The 17,396-nt window shown below is 38.3% G+C and overlaps 1 protein-coding gene across 17 annotated transcripts in view; it reads left to right on the forward strand.

Moving 5' to 3' along the window:
• Positions 1 to 17,396, forward strand: part of LOC128096701 (uncharacterized) — an 868,750-nt gene that overhangs the window by 658,846 nt on the left and 192,508 nt on the right. For 11 of the 17 annotated variants that reach the window (XR_008213714.1, XR_008213715.1, XM_052716594.1 and 8 more), the window contains 2 exons: positions 768 to 844; positions 2,805 to 2,885. The exons of 5 other annotated variants lie outside the window; for them this stretch is intronic. Coding sequence is in view for 2 of the 12 variants with exons in the window: in XM_052716603.1 (XP_052572563.1) it covers positions 768 to 844; positions 2,805 to 2,885 (158 nt within the window). In the remaining 10 variants the exon portion in view is untranslated. Of the gene's footprint in view, positions 1 to 767; positions 2,034 to 2,804; positions 2,886 to 17,396 lie in introns of those variants that run through there. One more of the 17 variants, XM_052716604.1, reaches the window with a different exon arrangement.

Here is a 17,396-nt window from a genome sequence, read left to right on the forward strand (position 1 = left end):
AAAGACAGACCCAGACAAAAGAAGACAATGGTTGGTTATTTTACTTGAAAATATTTACTTCAGAAGTAGAAGATAAAATAAACGAAGAAGCTGTGAAGGCTTCAGGAAAGCCACGGTATTTCACAATTTTTGTGCCAGAGATGCATCTTATGCAGTGTGGATTAACTTTGCAAGCAATGATCCATTCACCTATGCTACTTATGAGACTATTATAATGCTGTAAGAACTTCCTAATGATGTCTTTTAAATAAAATTAATTATTTGTAATTACTTTATAAATATTCAGTTTCTCCACTTTATTCCAGGGGCATCAATTTTCACTATCAACTATAATTTTAATCCACTCTATTTTTCCCTTAAAATATTCTCTAGAATTTGATTTTAAAGTAGTTTCTCTGGGTATATTTTCCCTTCATACTCTTATTTATCCTTTATACATATTTATTATTTTCACTCCCTTAATTATAATTGCTATATGAATTTATATAACTGGAATATAGATTTTCATATAAATTAAGACTATAGAAATTCAGTATTACTTCTTATTTGAAAGGCAAAATTCAAAAAGCCAAATGTAGGTTGCAAGAGCAAAAACTATTACTCTGGAATAATCTTAATATTTAATTTAATATTGAACACAATTGTTTCTAATATGACATTAATATAATGACGTAGCTGATCGGCTCAGGTAGTTAAAATATAGTGATGTAATTATGTTGTGTCCTCTGGGTGCAGGCCACCCTGACCAAGTGTTCTTAAAATTGCAGCTATACTCGAGGGGTGCAGATGGAGACTGGAAAGAAATTATGAAGATTTGTCATACTTCTCCAACCCATTTCCTGAAGTAGGTTGAGCCTTTCAAATTCAGTTCCCAGACCTTGTGTGATGCAATATTAGGAAAGGGGATGTAGACAGATCAGTAAGCATCTGAGGACAGGGTGAGAAATCAAGAAGGGGGTAACATAAGTTAGAGAAGGAGGACAAACTGCCTGGTGAAGAATGTCTGACAGGGTTACCAGAAAAGATCAGAAAACTGCCAATGGTGAAAGATGTTTCTGGATTTGTTTGTTTGACCTTGTAATACATATGAATTATGGGTTCATTTTAATGTTGTTTAAGAAATCTTTTAACACTGAACCTCCTGTTCAATTATTTTTCTGAGTTTAGATTCAATATTTTATTAATTACTGGTGAAATCACAGTTCAGTGACCATTATAAACTTTAATACCACCTGAACAGTCATGACTCCCATGTCATATGAAAAAGACACAAATAAATAGATTAGCATTGCTTTACAAAGGAAGCCTCTTGTACCCATGCATATAATTAAAAAATGAAACTTGGCCGATATTCTGGACAAATGAATAGATCAATCTTAAATTTACATAGGCTTATATTCTAGTTAGCATTAATTGTCAAGTTGATACAGGCTAGCATCATAAGAAAGGAAAGCCTTGGTAGAGGAGTTACATAGATCATATATATATAGGATAATTGTCTTGTTTATTAATTGATGGAAAAGGCAAGTCACTGTGGGCAGTATACTATACACAAAGGCTAGCTAAACATGAGCTGTTGAGTGAGTCGGGGGTAAACTGAAAGAAGAGTTCTTCCACGGCTTCTGCTCCAGGTTCCTGCCTTAAGTTTCTGCCTAACTTCACTAAATGATGGATTCAGATTTAGAAGTATAAGTCAAACTTTTCCTCTCCAAATTGCTCTAGCATATCTACTGTTTAATAACAGCAACAGAAAGGAGAGTATAATGGCATATGAAGAAAATAAACTGTCTACAGGAAGAGTTGCATGTGCTGGTTTTCTTCTTGTGGTCTGAGACCTTATGTAATGATTTATGCTTTACTTATAGGCATAAAGCTCTGTTGGTTATATTGTTGTAGGTGGTTATTATAAATGCTATTGTAGGTTTTGCATCTTTGAATATAGTTATATTGTTTAAAGTTTAATTGGTAAAAGCTATAATTTTATCTGCTGTTTTCTGTATTAACAAAGTTAGAATAAGTAACTCTGATATCATGTGGAGAAATAAAAACTTCTTTAAGTGGAATTTATAATAAAAATACTTGAGAAATACTTTGGAGCCAAGTTTTATTTATTCTGTGTTCAAAATAGGTATTATATAGTGAGATGTGATTAAGAAATAGTTATATATTAGTATGTATTTGCAAAGTTGTTCCAGAACTGGTAGTTTACTTTAGATTAATTCTTGGTCATTTTTCTTTTCAATAAAAATGTCAGATGTCATATTATTAGACAAGAAAATGAGAGAACAGCTTAGAGAGAGCTGTTATAAACACTGTTATTTATAGAGATAAGTAATAGGAAGGTTTCAATGAATCCTTTAGAAACTCTGTTAGTTCCAAGCTCTATTAAAAGCAATGTGATTTTGATTGGGGGGAGCCCACAAATGGTCATCTAAAGGCCAAGTTGCATTTTCACAATGATCCATTCAATAAAGCACCCATCAAGACTGTCAAGCATCTAACTGAGCATTTTGCAGACAAACCTACACTGTGCAAACATAAAGGCATGCACTTTGCTTCATTTGATCTCCAGTTTACATGGTAGTGGTTAAGGTCTAACTTTTGTTCACAGATCACTACTGTACATTATAATTAATAGATACATTGCTTCTGTTAGCTTAGGTAACTAAATAACAAGTCTGTAAAAGAGCGTCGAATACAGTCAGTGCTCTCCATGATTAGCAATTTATTTTAATTGAAATTGCTGAAACTTACAGATATTGGTCCATAGACTGGTAAGACTGATTTGACTTAATGTTTATCAGGTTTCAGTGTATAAAAACATCATCTTCACCTTTTGGCTGGTGCCATGTCATCCAGACTGAGGAAGATCTGGCAACTCCAGGGTAAGCACCACAAGAAACCATGATGCTGTGGTAATGTGGGAGACTTTCGTCACCAAGGGATCAACTTAGACAAGAAATATACAGGTTGCTTTGGGCAAGTTGATATGACATTACCACTTAAAGAGAAATAAGAGCTTCTGGCCAATTGTAAACCTAGATAAATCATGGGCTGTGGTGTTACTTTATTTGTGCTGAAATGTGGTGATATTTTATTTGTGCTTTAATAAATAAAGCTTGTCTGGAGATCAGAGGAAAAAGGCCAGCCATTATAAGTAAACAAAGAAGTCAGGTAGCAATAGCACACGCCCTTAATCCTATCACTTAGCAGGCAGGATCTGTGTGTGTGTTCAAGGCCACACTAGGGAACAAGGCCAAGCATGGTGACACCTGCCTTTAATCCCAGTACCAACCATAGAGGCCTGGAGGTCTGTACAGACAGACAGAAAGTGACAGAGTTGTGTAGGAAGAGGAAGTAATGTAGCTGGGCTCAGAGAGTCAATGAGAGAACAGAACAGAAAAGGCATATAAACGTGAGTATACAGGAAGAAGCTCTCTTTGGAAGCTGCAGAGTTGGTGAGGTGAGGTTAGCTCGTGGTGAGGTGAGGTTAGCTCGTGGTTTGTCCTATTCCTCTGATCTTTCTCTCGGGCTTTAACCCAAATTTCTGGCTCCATGTTTTTTATTTATTAAGACCATTAGAAATTTGTCTACAGTGAGCATTGGTCAGTGAGCAGACACGGACACGGGTTAAAGCTGAATACAAACAAACAAAACACAAAATAAGACTGGAGCTGCCATCATTGGTGTTCCATCAGGCTACTACAAAGTTCTGGGGAAGCAAAAACTCCCTAAGCAGCCTGTCATCACGAAGGTCAAATTCTTCAGCAGAAGAGCTGAACAGAAGATTAAGAGTGTGGGAGCTGCCTGTGTCCTGGAGGCTTAAAGCCATCCAGGGAGGTTTGTTAAATGCTAACATTTAAAACAACAACAAAATCATCATCTTCCTTAACTGGTAATGTAGGCATTATTTTAGATTTTCCCTTATCTTCAAATGTATATTTCTATTTTAATTGTAATTTTTCTGAAGCATGCCAAATCTGTAATACTATCTGAGATGAGTGTGTTTGTTTTTGTGGGTTATTGAATCACATTTTTTTTCTTGTGCCTAGCCCAATATCCCACAAACACTGTTGAAATGGCTGTGAATTTTATTTTATTAAACCTACGTATCACTAAATATTACTAAATAGCTCTTTTTTTTTTTTTTTTTTTTTTTTTTTTTTTTTTTTTTTTTTTGGTTTTTCGAGACAGGGTTTCTCTGTGTAGCTTTGCGCCTTTCCTGGGACTCACTTGGTAGCCCAGGCTGGCCTCGAACTCACAGAGATCCGCCTGGCTCTACCTCCCGAGTGCTGGGATTAAAGGCGTGCGCCACCACCGCCCAGCTAAATAGCTCTTAAACTGAACAGGAAAACATGATCACAGCAGAGCTTTTATAAATAATATGTTACATTTTAAGCTTCTATTCAAACCACTGATTGGGGTACATTCCAGTGGGGCTGAGGCACTGGATGAGATTTCATTGGCAAAATTCTGCCAGAAAGAATGAGTCAAGTAAAGATAAAAGCAGAGTAGATACCATTGTTGAGATTTCAGGGTTCATTAGTAGGCTTGCTGTGTCTGAACCCTCTTTCTCTCTTGTTTAGATTTTCAACTCTTTCAGAGGACTGACGTGTTTTTCTTTTCTAGGTCCTGCTTTGCTTACAATTGATACTTGGTGGTTATCTAACATGGTTGGAATAGTTCTTTACTATTAAGTTGGCATTTTGCAAACTCTCAATCTCATGGAAGGTTAATGATATAGTGATTCCAGAGGATATTTATGACCCTATTTTGAAGTTTTCCCCAAAGCATTAGTTACAATTACTATTTATGTGTGCTTGTGTGTCTGAAGCTCAGGGCCAACATTGGATCTCTTTTCTCGATTGCTCCCTGCCTTTAGTTTTTGAGTCTGGAGCTCTCAATAAACCTGTAGCTCATCAATTTGGCTAATTTGCCTAGCCAGTGAGGCTCTGGGTGTTCTCATGCTTTTGGGGGCATTAATGAACTTTCTTTTACGTTTTTCTTTTTTTTTAATTGTCTTATTTCTTTTTCTCTTTTTTCTTCTCTCATAAAATACCTCCCAACAGCAGCCTTCCCTCCTTCCCTTCCTCTCCCTATTCCCCTCCACCTCCCCCAAATCCACTGTTCTTCCCAGTGATATTAACAGAACATTTCATAACAAGATGCAGTAAGACTCTCTTAACTGAGTCACATACCTGGCCTTTAGAAATTATTTTTCTTAAAAAAAATCTTTAAAATGGAATCCATGTTTTCCCTAATTCATAGATCAGGTTATCTTATTATTTTTTAAGATTTATGTTTCTCTTATGTGAATGAGTGTTTTGTTTGTACATATGTATGTCAACCAAGTGTGTGCTTATTTTGGATTAGGTTGGTTGGCTCAGGGTAGGCTTGCCTGTATGGCTCTTCTTCATGCTGTAGATCTGGGTGAACTTTGCTGTTAGATAGAGGTCAGATCCATTTTTATTTAATAGCTTTCTTTCTACTGTCCATGTTGTAGGTTCTAGCTACTCATGGGACTTCTTTTCAAAGCAGAGCACTGATATCTGCTTCAGGCTATTGTCTGTTTGGAAATTTTCACTCAGCACATTTTTTTTTTTAATGTGCATTGGTGTTTGGCTTGTATGGTTGTCTGTGTGAGGGAGTTGTATAACCTGGAACTCAAGTTACAAACAGTTGTGAGCTGCCATGTGGGTGCTGGGAATTGAACCCCATCCTGGAAAAACAGTCAGTGTTCTTAACCACTGAGCCACCTCTTCAGCCCCTATATATATGTATTTAAGTGAATATAGTTTATGTGGCCAAATCCCAGGTTAAAATGGGATATACATTTCATCTCTAGTTGCAGAGATTGCAAGGTCATAGAGAAGAGAGTAGAGGAAGATGCCAAGAACTGGTACTGATATTTAATCAGTGACACTAGTAGATAATTGTTTCATTGTGGTAGTTTGAATGAAAATGGCCCCATGGCTCAGAGGGAGTGGCATTATTGGGAAGTGCGGCCTTGTTGAAATAGGTGTGGCATAGTTGGAGGAAGTCTGTCACTGAGGATAGACTTTGAGGTCTCAGAAGCTCAAGCCAAGCCTAGTGTGTCCCAGTCTCTTCCTACTTCCTGTGACTCTGTTCTTGGACTGTATTCCAGCTAATATTAGTAGATAACAATACTGTTTTTGAGGAAACTGATGAGTTGAATGTCCATCAGCAGGACACAATACCACTGTACAGATAGTAATGTACAACCTAATATTTAGAATCAGGAGATGGTTATTTGACTCTAATTCATTGTAATGATAGATTTGTTTCTCCCATATAATTTAAAAGAAATCCATCACAAATAAAACTTAGAGTATATTTATTCATGTTCAAGTTAAATAAAATCACCTCAGGTCCTATTTTAAGTTATACATTTTATGCTTGTTGAAGAGAGCATTGTTTTAAGCATGTTACAGTCAGGTTTACATACTACATAAACTGCTTGATAGTTACATGAAAAATTAATTTTTCAAATCTTCTTAATTTTATTTTTAGCAGTAAGTTTTATTTCTAGAGAAACTTTAAATTAACAGCAAAATGAAGTGGAAAGAATGTTGCTGCATTCTCACCCACAGCGCCCTCCACAACTGTGGTGGTTTGAATGAGAATGGTCCCATTGGTTCATTGGTTCATTGGCTAGTTGAATGACTAGCCTACAGTTGGAAGATTGAATAGGACTAGGAGGTGTGGCCTTGTTAGAGGAAGAGGTGTGGCCTTACTGGAGGAAATGTGGCCTTGTTAGAGTAGGTGTGTCACTGTATGTGGGCTTTGAGATTTCAAAAGCATACAGTAGGCTCAGTGTGTCTCTTTCTGCTTGCTGTTGGAGTGAAGATCAGGATATAAAACTCTTCAGCTTCTTCTCCAGCAATATGACTTCCTGAATATGGCCAACCATTTTCCTTGCCTTGATGATAGTAGACTAAGACTCTGAAACTTTAAGCAAGCCCCACTTAAATGCTTTCCTTTATAGGAATTGCCATAGTCATGGTATCTCTTTGCAGCAAAAGAATACCTAAGACAGAAGTTCAACGTTTGATAGTTTTCCTGGGAGAGACACATTTAAGGCAAAGGAGAGTCCTATAGTCCTACGATGGACTATTATTAGCAGCAAAGTTAACAATACAGTTTAGAGGTTAATCTTGGTGTTGTACATTGTATTTTACTCCTTTAATATCCATTTTATCTTTATTTAAACATTTTAAAACATATATGTATTACATACACACACACACACACACACACACACACACACACACACACACACACACATACACACACACATATATAGAGGCAGGGTTTCTCTCTGTAACAGTCCTGGCTGTCCTAGAACTTGCTTTGTAGACCAGGTTGGCCTCAAACTCACAGAGATCAGGCAGCCTCTGCCTCCTGAGTGCTGAGATTAAAGGTGTGTGCCACCACACCCAGATTAAAATATATTTTGATCAAGTTTTATCTCCATCCCCATCTCCTTCCTTATCTCCTTGACTTCTCCACTCATCCAACCTCAGCTCTCTCCCTCACATTCTCTTTCATTTGCTCAAACACCAATAAGACAAAAAAAAAAATCAACCCCCCCACAAAAAAAAACAATCAAGCAAACAAACAACATCCACTCTATTTTGAATTGACCATTTATTCCTGAGCATGGAGTCTGCCCTGGAGCGTGGTTGATATACCTAGTTATCGTCCATTGAGAAAAACTGATTTCCCATTTCCCAGAAAGTACCAAAATCAAATAGCTTCTTAGTTAGAGGTGGGATTTTGTGCCAACTTCCCCTTCTCAGTACTGGTAATTTATCTGGTTTGGAATGTGTGGGTCTTGTGCATGCTGCTCCAGTCTCTCTGAGTTCATATATACACCAATTCTGTCATGTCTCGAAGATATTCTTTTCTTGGAATCATCCACCACTTATAGTTCTTGCAATCATTCTGCCTCCTTTTCCATCTGTATTCCTGAATCTTGAGGGAAGGGCTATGGTGAAGATATCACATTATGACTAGGTTCTCCATTGCCTCTCACTATCTGGGCATTGTCCAGTTGCCCATCTCTATGTTAATTCCCACCTATTGAATGGAGTGATGAGAATTGAGTGATATGGTAGAGTGATGTCATTAGGGGTCATTTTATTGCATCCATTGACCTATAGAGGACACCTCAGTCCTCAGAGGTGTTTTAATTTGTAGTCCCCCTGTGACATTTGTTAGGCATTTCCCTGCTATAAATGCTCCCCTATGATTACTATCCCTGTATTTTCTTTGTTCAGGTATCAATTTTGAGTCTTTTACCATAATGTTGAGTTTTGAGAAACCCATGCATATTTTGGATAAATGACATTTATGAGATTATCTCTTTACAAATGTTTTCTCAAGGTCAAGTAATTTGTCTTCTCAGTCCTTAACAGTGTCTTTTTCAGAGAAGTTCCTAGTTTTGAAAATCTAGCTGTTTCTCTTATTTTCTCATGGATCATGCCTTTGGCATTATGTTAAAAAAAAAATCTATGAGTTTACCCAAATTGACCTAATTTCCAGGGAGTTTTATAGTTTGACATTTTACAGTGAAGATTATGATCCACTTTTGTTTTGTTTTTTGTTTGTTTGTTTGTTTTTAATGTAAGATTGTGCCAGGATAATTTATGTACATGTAATTGAAATTACTCCAGAAAGGTAATTTTTTCAGCAAACGTACCATTTACATTTTTTTTATAAAGGTAAGTTGACTAAACTTATGCTCTGCGGTCTCCATTATGTTGTATTGATCTACTGGCTTTTTGTTTGTTTGTTTGTTTGTTTGTTTTCAACAATACCACATGGTAATCAATATAGCTTTATAGCAAATCTTGAGACAAACAGTTGTGAGCCCTTCATCTAAAAATACCTTATGCCATAGGTCTTTGACCTTTCCCAATGAACTATCAAATCAAGATTTGTTTATGTCTACATTATAACTGGCCCATGTGGGCTGGGTTCTCATGGAAGCTATAGACAGAGATTAGAATCCGACATCACCACAATGGTAAGTATTCTGTGCCAAGTCATGGATTGTTACTCCATTTTTTTTTTTTTAGTTTTTTTATTATTTTATTTTTTCATCAGAGTTTTAGACTTTGCTACATGTATTCATTATGTTTATTTGATACAACTTACTAAAGTATTTCCTTTGGTTGCATAATAAAATTTTCATTGTTTTATATTTCAAAATCCATTTACTCATAATTGGAATACAAGAAAACAACTAACTTTTGTGTATCAAATGTGTATCTAGAAACCTCACTATGCCATTTATTATTTCAGTAAGTTTTGGTCTTTAAAAATATCCTCAGTGCTCATTTCAGAGGTACACTAAAAATTGAAAGAATATGAAAATTTGTAATGATTACATGAAAATCATTTCAAATTCTGTGCTGCTCACTTTGAGGATTTTTACATCTCTGTTCATTAGCGATGTTGGTCTATAGTTTTATGTAATGTCTTTATTAAGTTTTAGTATTAAGGTAATATTGGTCTCAGAATTAGTTAAATTGTATGTCCTCTGATTCTACATGTGAAAGAGAGTGAAAAGAATTTGTGTAGCCTGGTGGCGGTAGCACACGCCTTTAATCCCAGCACTCAGGAGGCAGAGCCAGGTAGATCTTGGTGAGTTTGAGGTCAGCCGGGTCTACAGAGCGAGATCCAGGACAGGCACCAAAACTACATAGGGAAACCCTGTCTTGAAAACAAAAAAACAACAAAAAAAAGAATTTGTGTAATTTTTTTTCCTTTAATATTTGGTAGATTTCACCATAAAAGCAATGGGAGACTGGTACTATCTGTTTTAGAATGTTATTACTGAGTTAATTTTTAAGAGACATGGGCCTATTTAGAGTTTCTATTTCTTCAGGTGTGTATTTTAGCATGTTTTGCTTTTGAAAGAACTGATCAGTTTTACTTAGACTATAAAATTTGTGCACATAGATTTCCTCATAGATTTTAATGTGTTATTCTGTTGTGTTCATAAAGTCTGTGTTGATACCTACACACTCATGCTTGATATTGGTAATTTATGGGTTTTTTTGTTTTGTTTTAGTGTTCAGTTAGCTAGATTGATAATTTGATCTATATGTCTGTATACAAGTACTTTTTAAAATTTTTTACTATCAATTCCCTTTTTTCAATTTAATTGCCTTTTGCACCATATTGATGGTGATGATGATAATGTCTGTGTGTGTTTTCCTTGCTCTTTTTTCTAGAGTTCATAAATTGTAGGTTTCATGTTTTCCTTTGGAATTCTTTTTTCTAATGTATAGTCAATACTATAAATATATTTCTAGGCCCTATTTTCATTTTATCTCACAAAATTTGATGCTTGTGCCTTTATTTGCTTTTATTTAGAAATAATTTTGAAGTTCTTTTTTCCCAGAAAATATTTTTCAATTAATTAATTAATTAATTAATTAATTATTCCCAGCCCTATCACAGTTTCCCCTCCCTCACTCCTCTCCTCCTCTCCCCTTCCCCATCTTCCACTCCTTCTCCTTTCTCTTCAGAAAAGTGTAGGTCTCCCATGTATATCAGCCAGCAATGGTATATCAAGTTGCAGTAAAGCTATTAAGGCTAGACAAGGCAACCCAGTAGGAGGAAAGGGCCCCAAAAGCAGGTAACAGAATAAGAGCCAGCCCCCTATTCACTCTGTTAGGAGTCCCATCAGAAGAAAGCGACACAACTATAACATGTGTAGAGGGCCTAGGTCAGTCCTGTGCATGGGCAGTTCAGTCTCTATGAGCCCCTATGAGCCCAGATTAGTTGATTCTGTGGGTTTTCTTGTGGTGTTCTTGGCTCCTCTGACTCCCAGGGAGACCTCTGGGATGAGCTAGAAACCTAGTGCAATGGAAACTCCAGGAATCTATGAGAGTGACACTAATTAAGACTCCTAGCAATGGGAGCCACGGAGCCTAAACTGGCCCTCTCCTGTAACCAGGCAAGACTTCCAGTGGAGGGATTGGGACCCCAGCCCAGTTATACAACCTCTGACCTACAATTTTCCCTACTCATAAGGAAGTGGACACAAGATGGTGCAGAAATTATGGGGTGGCCAACCAATGACTGGTCTAGCTTGAGACCCATGCTATGAGAGGGAGCCCAGCCCTGACCCTGCTTGGAGGGCCAGGACCAAGAGGCTGGATGGCCAGAGAGAGACCTAGGATGCAATCAAACACGCCTGGCAAAAAAAGGCAAAAGTCAATGAAATTGTTGCTAATGATGCTCTGTTATAGTCATAGATTGTTGCCTAGCCCAATTGTCATCAGAGAGGCTTCAACCAGAAACTGATGGAAACAGATACAGAGACTCACAGCCAAATGTTAGGCAGAGCACTGGAATTTTGAAGTTCTGATGAGATTTCTTTTACACTTATGCTGTTTAGAACATTGCTGTTTGATGCCGAAGTGTTTGAGGATTTTCCTGTTGCTGATTTCTAGTTTGATTCCATGTGGTCGGAATTGATATAGTGTAAATCATGTCCTTTAAAATTGTTACCATGCATTTTATGACCTAGTATATGATCTATCTTAATCAATTTTCTATTGATCCTGAGAAAAGTATATCTGCTGCCATCGGTTAAAATAATCAATGGATGCTAGTTCTGCATAGATGCTAGTTTAATGAATATCTTCAAGGATTTTCTGACTTTCGGATTTTTTTAGTTCTGATAAAAAGCTGTTTATAAGGAGTGGGACTTTGTCCTAGGATAGCTGCCCCCCCCCATGGGAGTGCTCCCCTCCACCCTCACACTCCAGAGAGATGTCCCTATTCCTCACCATGGCTCTGCCCCTTGACTGAGGGGGCTGTCCTAGTGGCTGGGACAGACCAGCTCACTTACCACCCAGATAACGCACATCCTGGGATTGGGTTGGTGCACCCTAACATCTACCCTTTCTATGATCTGCTGGAGTACTTGAAGGAACTGGTACTGAAGAATGATAGCCACAGGATGTCCATGACTTGAGGCAACAGCAGGATATCCAAGAAAGAGTGAAGGACTTGTGATGATGGTATGCCAAAGGCTTGAATCAGACCAATGACTCATTGCAATGAACATTTGTGGGCTGAGGCTGATTGAGCAAAAGGGTATACTGTGTGACACACCATAGCTCCTGTTGCTACTGTGATGAATGGGGAGGTGTTTAAAAGATGGAGGAGTGAGGTTTTTAAAAAAATTTTGTTTTGTTTTTCATTAATTTGGGGGCATGCTGCAGAGTTGAGGGGAAGATATGGAGGGACTGGGTGGTGAGCAGGATTGGGATGCATGATGTAAAATTCCCAAAGAATTAATAAAAAAATTATGTTTTAAAAAAATGTTTAGCTGTAACACTTGGGAGAGCAGGCCCTGCACCTTGCCTAGGCAGCACAATAGAGCCAAGCCTGTTGGCATAGGGATGGGTGAGCCAGCCCTGAAGAAAGAGCTGCCTCCATTACCCATCTGTACTATGGTTGCATGGGCAAGAGAGAGTTGTCCCTCCCATCTATCCATCAATGCCTGAGGCAGGTGGGAGAACTGGCCCTGAGGTGACAAGAGAAGGTGAGCTGTCCCTGACCCCCATCAGCTGCAGCACTTGGGAGAGCAGGCCCTGTACCTCACAAGGGTAGCATCCTTATTGGCAGAGGTGTGAGTGAGCCAGCCTCAAAGCTGTAAGCATGGGAGAGCTGCCCTAACTACTTGTCCGTCATGAGGTAGTATGGGTAGGGGAGAGATGCCCCCCTTACCCCTTGCCCCTTACCATCTGCAATAGAGGAGACACATGGGGCAACACAACAGAGCTGGCCCTGATGGTGTAGGTGTGGAAAAGCAGATCCTGGAGCATGAAAGCAGAACTGGCCCCACCCCTTGATCATTGCTGCAAGAGGTGAATTAGCTAGGGCAACTCCAGAGAGCTCACCCTGGTGGTGAGGACAGGGGAGAGCTGACAGGCAAAACAACCCTGCAGTAGCCCAGGCCCAGAACCTGGTTTGACTTGGCCCACCCTAACATCCACCCCATCTATGATCTGCTGGAGCATGTGAAGGGCCTGACCCACAGACCCAAAGCTTCAGGATCTCCACAACACAGGACAATAACAGGATATCCAAGGAGAGTCCTAGTGAAGACCTAGTATCCATAGTGTAATAGAAAACAAAGGTCTCAAACCAGATCAATGACTCTTTGCATTGAACACTTGCAAGATACTCAGAGGGGTTTAGTGCTTGACGCACTGTGTCATACTACATCTTCCATGATGAGATTTTTTTTTTTTTTTTTTTTTTTTTGGTTTTTCGAGACAGGGTTTCTCTGTGCAGCTTTGCGCCTTTCCTGGGACTCACTTGGTAGCCCAGGCTGGCCTCGAACTCACAGAGATCCGCCTGGCTCTGCCTCCCGAGTGCTGGGATTAAAGGCGTGCGCCACCACTTCCCGGCCCATGATGAGATTTTTAACCCCCTACCTTTTCTCCCTCTTTCCTCTTAATTTTTTTGTACTTTGTGAGCAGGGGTGCAGGGGTGGAGGACAGATGCAAAGGGACTGGGAAATGAATGGGACCAAGATACATGATGTAAAAGACACAGAATACAAGAAAAGAAAAAAAAAGGTGTTTACATTCCCAATTGTAATGCATATCAAATTTATTTACAAATAAACATTTTCTAGATATGTGCATACTGATGTTTGCTTTTTATTGTTATTCTTGTATATAATTATTGATTTTATTTTAAAAACAATCTATTATTTTATCTTCTGTGTATGAGTTTTTTGCCGGCATGTGTGTCTGTGTACCGAGTTCATTCCTGGTGCCCAAAAAGGCCAGAAGAGGGCATCAGATCTTTTGGAACTGGAACTACAGACTGTTGTTATCTGCTGTGTGTAGTCAGAAGGTTCCTCTGCTTCCACCTGGCCCTGTGATCCCTTAGCAGCTTATAAAATAATCATTCAGAGGCTTAATATTAATTACCAATTGCATGGCCTATGGTGGGCTTCTTGCTAGCTAGCTCTTATAACTTAACCCATTTCTATTACTCTATAAGTTGCCACATGGCTATGGCATTACTGGTCTACTGGTATCTTGCTGCCCCTTCTGCAACTGCAGCTGGTCTCTCTCTCTCTCTCTCTCTCTCTCTCTCTCTCTCTCTCTCTCTCTCTCTCTCTCTCTCTCTCTCTCTCTCTCTCTTTCCTCTCCTCTCCTCTCCTCTCCTCCTCTCTCCTTTTATTTCTCTGTATATCTGCTTGGATTTCCTACCTGCCTCTAAGCTGTCTTGCCATAGGCCAATGCAGCTTTATTTATCAACCAATCAGAGCAATACATATTCACGGCATACAGAAAGACCATTGCACAGCAGCTATGTAGATGCTGGGAATTAAATCTCAGTGCTCTGGAAGAGCAGCTAGTACTCCTAACCATTTGGCCATCTCTCCAGCCCTTTGTTTATGATTGTTGTTATGGTTATTGGCTCCATCAAAGTTACACCATGCCCTCCTTATCTGTGATATTTTATCTTGTTATGGCAATATGAAGAGCATTCTGCTAGAAGCAGCACTTTCCTCTAACATTCATTGTAAGACCTGATAGAATTTTTGGAAGCAAAATCCATAAATGTATGTGCTTTATTTTACCTCAAGACTGGTTGTCCCTTTGTGGGGAAAGGAGGAATCCCTGAAGGCATAAAGTCCTGAGTAAATGTGTTTTGTTGGCATAAACCACACATATCAAGGACCAAAGCCTTAGACATGTGGCAAATTGGCAAAGCCTTCCCCTGAGGAGACACAGGGGATGGCAAAAGGCCAGTGTCTGTCCACCTGTTGACTGTGTGAGCAGAAAATGCCTACTATAACTTTCTCCCCCTAGATATGTATAGCCTGAAGACTTTTCTCCAGCAGAGACTTCTTTTGCAAGAGTAGCTAGAACTGCCTTCTTGATTCAGGTATATGCCATAAACCCTGCCATTTGGTTTAACAAAATGAAATAACTCACCCCTCTGTTCAACTGTGTATAATAAACACACTAAGCTTCATGACTGCAGCAGCTTCTCCATCAAAGAGCCCAGACCACCTTATGCCAGCTGTCCTATCCATGTGCTTATCTATTCCACAGTCTCTCACTGCCTCTCATTAGGATTCTGGGACAGAAGTCATGCTAGAATCTAGAATTCCTTGAGGTTTCAATATTCAGTCTTGTTAGCACACAACATCAAGTTTACCAGTTATGATTCCACCAGAACTAAATAATACACACACATACACACACACACACACACACACACACACACACACACACACACACACACACTTCCATTTATAAACCTCTATTACAGATGATGTGATCTTCTACAGTAGCTTGTTTTTCTCTTCAGTTTTGGTAATAGAAGTTTGACCTATAGCCGGGCAGTGGTGGCGCATGCCTTTAATCCCAGCACTCGGGAGGCAGAGGCAGGCGGATCTCTGTGAGTTCGAGGCCAGCCTGGGCTACCAAGTGAGTTCCAGGAAAAGGCGCAAAGCTACACAGAGAAACCCTGTCTCGAAAAAACCAAAAAAAAAAAAAAAAAAAAAAGAAGAAGTTTGACCTATGACCTCACTTTTTTGTTAGCTTCAAGAAGATTCGTTGTAAGTTTTGCACTTATTAGAACTTAAATGCTGGCCTGGAAACTAGGAACTCTGATAATTTAGTGGGCTTGTAAAAGGATAGTGTATTTTCTTATAAACAGGAAATAGTTAAAAATGGAAAATTATTATTTTATAAATACCATTAAATAGATTATTCAAGTAACATTACAGTTGAACATACCAAATAACTTGTGATAGAAAAAACTGAGTTTTATTATGTGACTTGTAGGAATTAGTTATATCAAATCTAAGCCTCTTGTTAAATTTTGTAATTTAATCAATTCCAACAACTCTTGAAAAACCCTCCTTGAAGTTAAAGGAGGACTCAGTTACTGTAAACACAATCAAATAAAAATATAATAATAATAATAATAATAATAATAATAACTGCAAGTCTCTCCTTTTGTTATACTTTTCTTCTTTTCTAATTTAATTTCATCAGGAATTTGTATCAGTCCTGAATTAATAGGCAATTACTACTCAAAGCTCAGAAATGAAACTTTTCTGATGTTTGGTGGCATGAGATACACACTAGTAAGGTATTGAAAGCTAGAGACAATGCATTGGGGATATTTTACATATTTTGATAGATTATCATGAAAAATATTCTAGAAATGTTGCCTTTTCATATTACGGCAACCCTGTGCTAAATACATATTTAAATATCAGTTCCCCAGATCTTCCAGATTTCACATGGAATTATCAAGACAAATAAAAGTACAATTTGTTTCAAAGATCTTGACACTGTTAGGGTATTGTTTTCTTAATAATCCTTGCTGTTAAGAAAGTTTACCTCATGCCAAAAACATGAAAATGCTATGGTCTTGATAGCAATTCTTCTGTAAACTTCTATAAACACAAAGTTTTTCTCCTCAAGATCAATGTAAAGAACTATTGACAGTGAAGAGAACTTTAATTTTCAAAACTCATCAATAATTGGCTCAGGAACTCCCTCCTCAAGGCGTTAGATTTTTTTTGTTTTTGTTTTTTGTTTTTTCGAGACAGGATTTCTCTGTGTAGTTTTGGTGCCTGTCCTGGATCTCACTCTGTAGATCAGACTAGCCTCAAACTCACAGAGATCTGCCTGGCTCTGCCTCCCAAGTGCTGAGATTAAAGACATGCACGACCACTGCCAGGCAAGGGGTTAGATTATTTTGGGCTTAAATGCAGACTTTTTTCCTTCCAAATTATGTCATCATATACAAGCGATATAATATCTCATAGCCAAATTCCTCCCTTGCAAGGTGGGGATAATTCCAAGCTTAAAAGATGGTTATGCAGTGCATGGCAAAGTACAAGTGTACTATTAAATGTCTGGAATAAAATAAGCACTGCTAAACATGCTCACTAATGTGGTTGCATTTATTATTTGTAATTCATTTATTTGTTAAAAATTTTCAAGTATTGATTAGGTACTCTACTAGTCAGGGTTCTCTAAAGGAACAGAAGTAATTTAATAAACATATACCCATCTACCTGTATCTATCTCTGTTAAATATTTATATCTATCTATATAAATAGTAAAAGGGAATTTATTAGAGTGACTTACCCACTGTGATTCAAACAGTCCTACAACTGTCTGGTGATAGAAAGGCAAAGCATCCAGCAGTTGTTCTATCAGTGAGGCTGGGTGTCTGGACCATCCCAATGTGGTGCTGTAGTCCCGAGGAATTCCTACAGAGACAGTCATCTTCCATTCATGTTGGAATCAAGGAAATCCCTCACAGTAATGCCAACTATTGAGTTTAACTGATTCTAG

This window comes from Peromyscus californicus, unplaced genomic scaffold, assembly GCF_007827085.1.
Source record: "Peromyscus californicus insignis strain IS unplaced genomic scaffold, ASM782708v3 Scaffold_5__1_contigs__length_169319896, whole genome shotgun sequence".
NCBI lineage: Eukaryota > Metazoa > Chordata > Mammalia > Rodentia > Cricetidae > Peromyscus > Peromyscus californicus.